Source organism: Cetorhinus maximus, chromosome 23, assembly GCF_964194155.1.
Source record: "Cetorhinus maximus chromosome 23, sCetMax3.hap1.1, whole genome shotgun sequence".
NCBI lineage: Eukaryota > Metazoa > Chordata > Chondrichthyes > Lamniformes > Cetorhinidae > Cetorhinus > Cetorhinus maximus.
This window is the reverse complement of record NC_135901.1, coordinates 7,701,416-7,713,463: the sequence shown is the minus strand read 5'-3', so window position 1 is coordinate 7,713,463 and position 12,048 is coordinate 7,701,416. Positions and strand designations below refer to the sequence as shown.

The window sequence follows — 12,048 nt, the reverse complement described above, 5'->3', positions numbered from 1 at the left end:
CCCCTCGAGCCTGCTCCGCCATTCAATAAGATCATGACTGATCCTCTTGTGTTTCGATTTCCACATCCCCATCTAACCCCGGCAACCTTTGATTCCCTTGCCTCACAAGAATCTGTCCACCTCCTCCTTAAAAATATTCAATTACTCCGGCTCCACCATCTTCTGAGGAAGAGAATTCGAAAGTCGCACTACCCTCTGAGAGAGAAAAAATTCTCCTCATCTCTGTCCTAAAAGGGCGACCTCTAATTTTAAAACAGTGCCCCCTAGTTCTGGACTCACCCATAAGAGGAAACATCCTTTCGACATTCACCTTGTCAAGGCCGTTCGGGATCTTCTATACACTTCAATCAAATCACCCTGATTTTTGAATACAAAGCCTGACTGTATACCCAGCATGGCTTGTTGGCTAGCAGCCTGGCCGCAGGGTCAGAGGTTGTGGATTCAAGGCCCAGTCCAGTGACTCGAACCAACAAGCAGAGCTGACACTCCTGATGCAGTACTGAGGGAATGTTGAACTGTCGCATGAGGCTTTCAACTGAGGGCCCCCCATCTGCCCTCTCGGGTGGATGTAAAGGATCGCAAGGGTACTATTCCGAAGAAGTGCAGGGGAATTCTCCTTACTGTGCCATGAGCATTTATCTCTTGTTCAATGACATTCAAAAAAGCAAGCAATCGCGTTGGTAACCCTACAATGCCACAGTGCTTACACTTCAAAAGTACTTCAATGACTTGTAAAGTACTTTGGCATGTCATGAAAGGTGCTTTATAAAGGCATCATATCTACCAAATTGTTTAGAATAGATGAGTTGTTTATTGCTGAGGAGACATGCTGCGAATATTTTTGTCTTGCACTTAGCAGATTGGTCAAGGTGTTACTTTGGACAATGCACCAAGGGAACTGTTTCGCCCCCAGGCTTTTGTTTAATTCAAAAAAAGGCGCAATGCCTGGACATGTTCCTTTTGCCTACAGAGGACAGGTTCCTGTTTCTGAATATATGTTGCTTCTGCTAAATCTTCTTGATAGGAACTCGTGTCCCCTGAGCGTTAGCCTGGACCGCTGGATTACTAGCCCAGTGACAGTACCACTACACCGTCATCTCCCCTGAAACTCTTTGGGCTACATTTAAGTTTTTAGTGGGTGGTTGCACTTCAAGAAAGTTTAGTGACTCTTGATGGCCTGTGTTGACAACTCTTGTTTGGACATGGAGGTAATTATTTGACCTTGATCAACCATTCTGGCGTTGACCGTTGATTAACTTACCTTCGATATTTCCTCCCAATTTTTCAGCAATTAGATGAGGTTATGTTCTTTTTTAGCCATCTTAATGCCTTTTAAGGAAATATGTCCTCTTTTTCAATCCTCTTAATGCTTCTTAAGAAGATATGTTCCCTTTTTCCGTATCTTAATGCCTTTTAAAGAAGATATTTTCCTTTGTTCAATTATCTTAATGCCTTTTGAGAAATGCTCTCTTTTTCAGTCATCTTAATGCCTTATAATATGCCGCCTCCATGCATTTGAGGAGATATTTGATCATCTTAATGCCTTTTAAGAAGCTTTTCAAAATTCTCCAGATTTTGGGAAGGTTCCATTAGATAGGCATATAGCAAATGTGATTCCTTTATTCAAGAAGGGAGGGAGACAGGAAGCAGGAAACTACAGGCTCGTTAGCTTAACATCTGTCATAGGGAAAATGTTAGAAGCTATTATTAAAGATGTTATAGCAAGGCATTTAGAAAAACTCAAAGCAATCAGGCAGAGTCAACATGGTGTTTTGAAAGGGGAATCATGTTTAACCAATTTACTGGCGTTCTTTGAAGGAGCCACATGTGCTATGGATAAAGGGGAACCAGTAGATGTACTGTACTTAGATTTTCAGATGGCATTTGATAAAGTGCCACACAAACGGTATTGTGGAAAATAAAAGCTCATAGGTGTAGGGATGTATTGGCATGGATAGAAGATTGGCTGGCTAACAGGAAACAGAGGGTAGCCATAAATGGATCTTTCTCTGGTTGGCAGGATGTGACGAGTGGTGTACCGCAAGGATCAATGCTGGGACCTCAACTATTTACAATTTATGTAAATGACTTGGATGAAGGGGCAGATGGTTTGGTGGCTATATTTGCTGCCGACACAAAGATAGGTAGGAAAGTAAGCTGTGAAGAGGACATAAAGAGGTAGACATAGATAGGTTAAGTGAGTGGACAAAGACCAGGCAAATGGAGTACAATGTGGGCAAATGTGAAATTGTCCATTTTGGCAGGAAGAATAAAAAAGAAGCATATTATCTAAATGGTGAGAGATTGAAGAGATCTAAGATTCTGGATGATCTGGGTGTCCTAGTGCATGAATCACAAAAGGTTAGTATGCAGTAATTAGGAAAGCTAATAGAATGTAATAGTTTATGCGAGGTGAATTGAATACAAAAGTAGGGAGGTTATGCTTCAGTTGTACAAGGCACTGGTGAGACCACACCTGGAGAACTGTGTACAGTATTGGTCACCTTATTTAGGGAAGGTTGTAAGTGCGTTGGAAGCAGCTCAGTGAAGGTTTACTAGACTAATACCAGGAATGGGTGGGTGTCTTATGAGGAAACATTGGATAGGTTAGGTTTGTATCCGCTGGAGTTTAGAAGAGTAATAGGTGACTTGATCGAAACATTTATGATCCTGAGGGGTGAGTGGATGTGGAGAGGCTGTTTTCTCTTGTGGGAGAATCTAGACTAGGGGTCACTATTTAAAAATAAGGGGTCACTCATTTAAGACAGAGATGAGGAGAAAATTTTTCTCTCGGAGGGTGGTGGGTCATGAAACTCTCTTACTTGAAAGGCGGTGGAAGCAAGGTCTTTTAATCTTTTTAAGGCAGAGCTACATAGATTCTTGATTGACAAGGGGGTGACAGGTTATCAGGGGTAGGAGGAGGTTGCAATCAGATCAGCCATGATTTTATTGAATGGCGGAGCAGACTCGAAGGGTCTTTTGGCCTACTCCTTCTCCTAGTTCATATGTTTGTTTATGTCCTCATTTTGGTTATCTTAATGCATTTAAGAAGTTATGTTCTCTTTTTCAGTCATCTTAATGCCTTCTGAGAAGACATGTTCTGTATCTTAATGCATTTTAGAACATTTGTCCTCTTTTCCAGTCATTTGGGAAGATGTGTTCTATTTATCAATCATCTTAATGCCGTTTGAGAAAATATGTCCTTTTTAGTCATCTCATGGCCTTTTAAGAAGATGTGCTCTCCTTTTGCGAATGCCTTTTAAGATGTTCTCTTTTTCAGTCATCTTAATGTCTTCATCTTCATGTCTTTTGAGAAGATAGGTCCCCATATCCTTCAACATGTTAATGCCTTTTTGCGACGCATTTTTGGGGAAAGGGGCTTGTAATGGCTGGAGGGGCCGAATAACCACCCCAACCACGTGGTCCTCATTTTGAATTCCGACCGTTGGCGGGAAAGCTCGAGCCGCCCGCCGCCCGCCGCCCGCGCGGGGTCTGGAGGTGGTGGGGAGCTGATTGGACGGCGGGCCGCCGCCGCGCGATGGGCGATGCAGAAGCGCCCGCCGTGATTGGACGCGGGGGCGTGGCGATGGCTGTCCCTGCCCCCTCCCTGCGGCCGCCCCGATATTTAAGCCGTTGGATGGAGGGGGAAGCGACACCATTTGAGGATGTGAGGTGGAGGGGCTGGTCATGGAATAAAGTAGAAATAAAACATTATAAGAGGGAACACTGTTTTTGAAATAAGGTTACTCTAAACAGGAGAGGCTCCCCTTTGTTTTAAAAAGTGAAATAAAAGGCAGCCAGGACCTCATTGGGATGCCAGTTTAGGCAGGGTCAAAGGTCGCCCAAACATTGGCCAACTAATGTGGCTCTGACTGCATGTCAGAACTGTTGGACTTAAATGAAAAGTTTCCCTCTTAAGAGGGAAGATAGGCTTTAAGAGATAGGAGAGGTTGCGACATAGTCCTAGAGCAAGTCAGTGAAGCGTATCAGGTTGGAGGTAGGCAAGTGACCAGTGGCAGGCTGAAGAGTTGAAATAAGGCAGTAAAGGGTCTCAGAGCACCAAAGGTCCAGGTAAGACGAAATGGCAGGAATTACGTGCACACACACACCATCATTATCATCATCACACCATCATCATTGCATGTGGGCAAAAGGGAGAACGGCGCCAATTTCACTTGGGATTCGCCGAGTGCCCCTCGCTCAAACGGAGCCAGGGCGACGCCCCGGAGCGAATTGCTTTGGCGTTGCACCCTTCAGCCACCTTGCGGAGCCCTGGCCAATGTTGACGCGTGGGAGGATTCGGGTGCCCCACACCCGAAACGCTGCAAGCTGCCCCGCTGGCGGCAGCAAGCAATAAAGGGTGGCGAATGGCATGTCGGCTCTCCCCTTGCGAGGGAGGTGCTGTTTTAAGAGTAAGGAAGTTTTGCCCCCATTATACAAGGCCTTGGCGAGACCACGCCTGGAGCACATGTGCACAAGTTTCAGTCTCCTTAGCTAAGGAGACTTGCCTTTGGTGGGGATGCAGTGAGGGTTCACGAGACTGATCCCTGGGATGCTGGCATGGGGGTGAAGCGCAGAATGGCCTCCTTACTCATTCCGTGAATCCCTACGAGAGGGCCGACCTACGAGGTGAGATTGAAGTAGGGGAGCCTGTTGGAAGAATGGGAGGTGATCTGATTGAAACTTTGAACATTCTTCGAGGGTTTGACGGGGTCGGTGCCGACAGACTATTTCCCTCCTGCGGCTGTAAAGTCTAGAATGGGGGAGCGTCACATTCTCAGGGTGAGGGGTCGTCGATTTTGGACTGAGATGAGGGGAAATTCCTTCACTCGGAGGGTTGTGAATCTTTGGAATTCTAACCCCCCCCCCCACCCCTCCCCGAGAGCTGTGGATGCTCCGTCACTAAGTCTATTCAAGTCTGAGACTGATAGGATTTTGGGCGCGAAGGGATAGGGCAGGAAGGTGGAGTCGAGGCAGAAGATCAGCCGCCATCCTAATGAATGGGGAATGGGGGAGGGGGGCAGGCCCGAGGAGCTGAATGGCCTCTCCCTGTGCTGCCGAATGGCCTGTTTCTGTGCCCTATATCCTGTGTGGTTTCCGACAAGTGCCCCAGTTCCTTCTGCTAACACCCCTCATGCGAAAAACCGACAGATTTGTAATAGCAGGCAGACCTTTAAACAGTGAATAAAAACGGGGCTCATGAAATAATTCATTATTTAGGAAGTAAATAGGAAGGGAATCCCCCGTTTAAAAATCGTACCATTGTAACTTATATTGACTTTCATCATTCTCTCAACCAAAATACAGCCGCTGACTCCCTCCCAAACCGGAGCTCAAATTCAGTGGTATTGTGGTCACCCTTTGCAATGCAGTCATTGACTGTTGGATGATTAACAAACACCCCCCCCCCCCCCCCCCCAACGCCCCGGTTGTCCCTCCTCTCTAACTCTCGCCTGGCCTGTTCCCGAGCCAGTTTGAAAATATACTGTTCTAGAAAAACTGTCCTGGCTGTGTTCTAGAAATTTGAGACCGCGAGTAGAGTGCTGGTGTAGTGTTGTGGGTTTAAACTGCCCACCCGTGTATGTGAGGGTGATGAGGAAAGCTCGCAGGTGGCTCCTGAATTATTTCATGAGCCCCACTTTTATTCACTACTGTTTAAATCTCTGCCTACTCTTACAAATGTGTTGGCTTTTGGCATGAAGGATGTTAGCAGAAGGAACTGAGACACTGATCGGAAACTACACAGGATTATACAGCACAGAAACAGACCAGTCGGCCCAACCAGCCCATGCTGCTGTTTATGCTCGACTCGAACCTCCTCCGATATTCCTCATCCAAATCTCTCATTGTAACCCCTCTATTCCGTTCTCCCTCATGTGTTCATCCAGCTTCCCCCTTAAATACATCTACACTATTCACCTCAACCACTCCCTGTGGGAATGAGTTCCACATTCTCTCCCACTCTCTGGGTAAAGGAGTTTCTCCTGAATTTCCCATTGGATTTCTTGGTGACTGTCTTATATTGACAGCCTCTGGTTCTGCACTTCCCCACAAGAGGAAACGTTCTCTCTGTATCCACTCTTATCGAAACCTTTCATCATTTTAAAGACTTCTACTAGGTCACCCCTCAGCCTTCCAATTTTTCCAAAAGAGACCCAGCCTGCCAACCCCTGCCTGATATATATACCCACGCATTTCTGGGATCACCCTTGTAAATCTTCCCTGCGCCCTCTCCAGTGCCCCTGTATCCTTTTTATAATATGGTGAACAGTTCTGCACACAGTACCGTAAGTCTGGTCTAATCTCGGTTTGGTGCTGGTTGAGCAGAACTTCCCTACTTTTCAATTCTAGCCCTCTAGAGATAAAGCCTGGTGTTTGTTTGCTTATTTCTACGGCCTCGCTAACCTGTGGCACGGTTTTCAATGATTGACGTATTCGTAACCGAGACCCCTTTGTTCCTCTACTACACTTAGACTACCATCTTCCAAGTAATTCGTGACCTCTCTGTTCTTCCCACTGAAATGAATTACCTCACATTTATCTGTGCTGAACTTTATTTGCCAATTATTTTCCCATCCTGCAAGTTTGTTGCTGTCCTCCTGTAATTTGTTGCAGACCTCCTCACTCTTTCCCCCAGCACCCCCTGCCAATTTGGCGTCAGAGGCAAATTTAGAGAATGCATTGTGAAACTATTCCGATACTCCCGAGACTGATACAGTGCCGGATATAGCAGAATATATATATTTCTGCTATTCCCCAAGACCTGCCCCAGTTTCAGTAGTATAATGCAGTCTTCCCTAGTTGAATATCTGATGAGAGATTGATCGCCTCCAAGCTTTTATTCTCATTCACGGGACTTGGGCACCGCTGGCAAAGTTAGGATTTAATGCCCTTCCCTAAATTGCTCCTTGAGAAAGTGGTGGCGAGCTGCTGCCTTGAGTATAACTGAGAGGCTTGCTAGGCCATTTCAGAGGGCAGTTAGGAGTCAACCATATTGTTGGGGCCTGGAGTCACACGTGGGCCAGACCAGGTAAGGTTGGCAGATTTCCTTCCCTAAAGGACATTAGTGACCCAGATGGGTTTTTACAACAATCAGATAGTCTCATGGTCACTGTCACTGAGACTAGCTTTCAATTCCAGATTTATTTAATGAACTGAATTTAAATTCCCTCATGCCATTTAAAGATCCAAACACACATCCAGGCCTCTGGATTGCTAGCCTAATAACATAACCGCCCAGGCAATCCAGTTTTATAAAAGTCTGAAGGAGTTCTTCCAAATGACCCTTGTGACACCAGATGTTGAACCACACATTCAACATTTTGATCTTGTCTACTCTATGCCAATTTACTGATGTATGAGAGAGTAATCTAGAGGTTATTACTTTTGTTTTTGCTTTTTAATTTAGGCCCTAGCTGCTCATGCTCCCTGAGCAGAACCTCTTACACGATAATACCTATGTAGCTGGTACCTACATGAACCACGATAACTGGGCCCTCTTCCTCCCTCTCCACGTTATTCTCCAGCCCAAGGTGATGTCCTTAAATCCATTACTGAGCAGGCTGCACAGCTTTCGGGACTCACACACTTGGCTACTGTCCCCGACTATTCCTACATTTTGTTCTCCCCGCCACCCCCCACCCCCAACTTGAATGGTCTCCTGTAACTCGGTACCATGGTCACTTTGCTCATACATCAAGCTGCTGTCCTCATGGCTCCAAGAACTTTGAATTTATTGGACAAGTGCAAAGGCTAATGCGCTTCCGTTGCTACCTTCTTGATACCCATACCTGTATCACCAGTAGTCACACCCTCCCACGCCTGACCACAGACTAAATCTGATATTATGTAACTTAAGGCGAGTGGCTGCTTGCTGAATCAAATTGTCCAGGCAACTTTCTCCCTATTGTCCAAAGTTCAGGCTCCAGCTTAACAACTCTGAACTGAAGTTCCATGAACTGCACTTACTGCAGCTGTGGTTGCTGTGGATCACATTCGTGCCTACCAATTTCCAAATGCTACGGCTGCAACACATCATATCAAGTCAATTCTGATCTGGAAGTTGCTCAATATCAGAGTATTTCCAATATTTTCTATTTTTATTGCATATTTTCAGCATCCACAGTATTTTTGCTTTACTTTGACCAGGGGAATGTAAGAATATGGAAATCTTTATATTAAGAGTTTACGAAGCATGTCTGAGCTGGGAACTCATCGGTACAATCACACCACAAAAACACCGTCCACCAGCTGTATGTAGACAGGTATTCACTTGGTCATCCCATTTACTGACACAAGAACACAGTCACGTCAGAGGGAGACCATTCAGATACTTTATATGCGCAGAGGGATCTATTCAGTATTTCCACTAGTTAACACTTCAGCTTTAAAAGTTCAAAGCAATTGATATACAATCAATTTGTGATGAGGAGCTGTTTAAATGTTCTGTTTGCGAGAAAAGACACATTCGTTCACACCGCCTGCTAAGAATCCAGTGAGTTCACATTTGACATTGAGGGTTTTTTCCTGCTGTTAATCAAATCCAGTATAGAACCATAGATGCTGTGTCAACTGACTTAACCATTTTATATCCAGGGTTCAAATCGTAATCGGACCACAAAAGATGATGTTGTATTCGATGAAACAGGTTGTCAATGGCGGTGCGGGTTACCCAGCATTCACGGAGAGGCAGAATGTGCCCTATCTGCACAACAGGTGATTGTTGCGCAGGCGCAGTGCCGTTCTGACTGGAGCATGCGCAGTGCGGGTGTTGGGTCAGGTCGGTCGGGCTGGTGTCGGAGCCGCAGGGAGACAGAAACTGACTGGAGGCGGCGGGTGAATCGAGCCGGCGGGTCGTGGGAGAGGCTTCAGAAACACCCGCTGTAGGCCGCAATCCCGGATCATGGCCTCCATGTCCCGTGTTTGCAGCTCCGGGACTTCTTCCCGGTAACAGAGCCGGGTTCAGGGGAAGAGGCTCCGGAGCGGGAGATTCAGTAACTGCGGGGAGACCGCGGGCCGCCCGGGGGCTCAGAAACTGGGGGGACGGACTCAGGGTCCGGGTAAGACCCACCCGGGAGGGTCCCCCCTCCTGTGTCCCGCCCGGCGGCAGCTGGGGTCCCGCCTGAGACCCTGAATCAAGGACTCAGGAGCTGGAGAACTGAACCCAGGCAGGGGAGAGGGAGGGAGAAAACTGGGAGTGGAGGAAAGAAATGGTGGGGATGGTGAGATGGGTTTGGATTTCAGCCCAGGGAGGAGGGAGAGTGTGTGGGACGGGGATTTACAGCTTTGGGGGAACAAGAGAAAAAAGGATGTTCCATAGAAACTAGAATTGTCTGTTCAGAATTTCTGTCCAGGATTTAAAGTGATGACTTTTGTAAACTCGCTTTACAGGGTATTAAACGGGGATGACTGGCAGACAGAAAACGCAAAGCAAATATCACATCAAGATCTGTCAGAGGCACTGAATTCATCAGGACCTGAATATCATCAACTTTTGAATGTGGAAGGAGAAATATTTGTCTATTCTGTCTTTGGGAAAGGATTTCAAACATCGGTCTGACTGGAAAAGCCTCAACACACACACACACCCGAGTGAGAGTGTTCCAGTGAACTGACTTTGGAAAAAACTTTAAGCAGTTACACAGTCTGCAAAAAATATCACACCATTCACAGTGGGGAGAAATTGTACATGTGTTGTGGACAAGGCTTCAACTAATCGTCCAACCTGGAGAGAGACAAGGACCCCCACACCATGGAGAAACCATGGAAATGTATGGACTGTGGGAAGGGATTCAATTTCCCATCCCAACTAGAAGTTCATCGGCGCAGTCATACTGGGGAGTGACCGTTCACCTGCTCCATCTGTGGGAAGGGATTCACCCATTTGTACAACCTTCGGACACACCAGCGAGTTCACACTGAGGAGAGGCCATTCACCTGCCCTGTGTGTGGGAAGGACTTCACTCGGTCATCCCACATTGTGACACACCAACTTGTTCACACTGATAAGAGACCGTTTACATGTTCTAACTGTGAGAAGAGTTTTAAATGCAGAAAAGATCTGCTGATACATCAACGTATTCACACTGGGGAGAGGCCGTTCACCTGCTCCGTGTGTGGGAAGGGATTCATTCAGTCATCCCAGCTTCTGACACATCAACTTGTTCACTCTGATAACAAATTTTTTAATTGTTCTGACTGTGACAAGAGCTTTAAAAGCAAAAAGGATCTGCTAACACATCAATATACTCACACTGGAGAGAGGCCATTCACCTGTACCAACTGTGGGAAGGGATTCAGCCGTCCGTCTGCCCTACTGAATCACCAGCGAATTCACACTGGGGAGAGACCGTTCACCTGCTCTGACTGTGGGAAGGGATTCATTAATTCGTCCAACCTTCTGATACACCAGCAACTTCACACGGGGGATAGACCGTTCACCTGCTCTGACTGTGGGAAGGGATTCACCCGTTCATCTAACCTTCTGACACATCAGCAGGTTCACACTGAGGAGAGACCATTCACTTGCTCCGTATGTGGGAAGGGATTCACTCGGTCATCCAACCTATTGAATCACCAGCGAGTGCACACTGGAGAGAGGCCGTTCACCTGCTCTGTGTGTGGGAAGGGATTCACTCAGTTATCCAACCTGCTGACACACCAGCGAGTTCACAGTGGGGAGAGGCCGTTCACCTGTAATGCCTGTGGAAAGGCATTCACTCAGTCATCACACCTACGAACACACCAGTGGGTTCACAAGCGACTGCAAGGTTTGGATTCTACTCCTGTTGATGCTGTTAATCATACCAGGACTGAACCATGTTCATTCTGACTGTCCTGACCTGTTGATGAGGTTCAATATTCTGAATAAATGTGAAATAAATCAGCTTTGTTTGTAGATTTTTGTTTTTCCCCACCTGAGTGTTTAACATCGCCTGGCTGGAGACAGAAAGGACAATCTGGAGGAGGATCTTACGGTAGGAACAGAACTTCAGCCTGGACACAGTCCATCAGGGTCACACTGAGGGACCCCCAATCAACACTTTGGTCTTTCTCATCTTTCTTCACTGACGGCACAATCCCAATGTGGGTGAATCCTGAGGTGTGTAAGAAATGTGTCTCAGCTGTTCTCTTCCATGGTTCAGAGCTCCTTGACACAGAACAGAAGGCTCTTTTACAACTGGGCTTAGAGTCTGGAAGAACAACGGTGAATGCTGGAAACGTGCTGCCAAATCAAAGGTTGGTGTAAAATTGTGATATGTTCCTGACTGAAAGTGAAACAGCAGGTTTAAGTTTCCAGATGGAAAATGGTTCTTAATAAGTCTAAAATGTTTCAACGTGTTTGTGTGTCGGTCCCGAGTCGCTGAATCGAAACATGCTGAAATTTATTGGGTTAAAATCTGCATTAAACTAGAAGCTGGAGGAGTTCACAGGAGGCTGTTAACTGCTGGGACAATAATACAACAGTTTGATTCCCAGATAAAGAATGACCTGCAGCGTATGTCCAAGAATTCTCAGTTTTATTGTTGTGTGCTTCCCACACACTGTCCTTTTAAATATACCTCACTCCTACCAGTCTTTAACTATCAGAAAGGTAACAGAGAGAAGGCTGAAGCTGTGTCTGCCCCTTTAACTTCACAGTGTCAGGACCCCTTCTCTCCCTTTAAGAATGAGTGATGTGTTCAGCTGAAGATTCCTATTGGTAGTTTTCTGGGCGGTTTCATTATTCTGATCATTCAGAGCCTTGGGTGTATGAACCCGCCCTGTCCCTGGGCGCGCCACCCCGCGCCAAGCCACCCCACCCCCAGACCCACAAGCCCGCCCCGTCCATGGGTGCGCCAACCCACCCTGTCCCCAGGTGTGTGAACCTGCTCTATGTGGTACTCGCCTGTGGGCTCTCGTGTTTCTCTCCATCTCGTTTATTCTGCTCCTTCCGTTTGAAGTTGCTGTTTGTGATTTTATTATCTGGAAGTTTAACAGTAACGGTATTAACCAATGTTATGGTCAAACTGTTGATGTAAAATGTCACCTTAGCTCCTTAAACATTTT

At 46.4% G+C, this 12,048-nt stretch overlaps 4 protein-coding genes across 5 annotated transcripts in view; 2 read left to right on the top strand and 2 right to left on the bottom strand.

Moving 5' to 3' along the window:
* Window positions 1-12,048, bottom strand: part of LOC144698197 (uncharacterized) — a 510,286-nt gene that overhangs the window by 434,316 nt on the left and 63,922 nt on the right. The window lies entirely within an intron of this gene.
* LOC144698215 (uncharacterized) overlaps window positions 1-12,048 on the bottom strand; it is a 186,576-nt gene that overhangs the window by 115,373 nt on the left and 59,155 nt on the right. The gene's annotated exons all lie outside the window — the stretch shown is intronic.
* The window catches only part of LOC144698216 (uncharacterized), a 500,519-nt gene that overhangs the window by 463,286 nt on the left and 25,185 nt on the right, over window positions 1-12,048 (top strand). The window lies entirely within an intron of this gene.
* The window catches only part of LOC144697764 (uncharacterized), a 35,980-nt gene continuing 32,555 nt past the window's right edge, over window positions 8,624-12,048 (top strand). Inside the window, exons 1-3 of the mRNA XM_078569765.1 lie at window positions 8,624-8,715; window positions 8,954-9,059; window positions 10,010-10,820. Coding sequence (XP_078425891.1) covers window positions 8,624-8,715; window positions 8,954-9,059; window positions 10,010-10,820 — 1,009 coding nt within the window. The remainder of the gene's footprint in view (window positions 8,716-8,953; window positions 9,060-10,009; window positions 10,821-12,048) is intronic.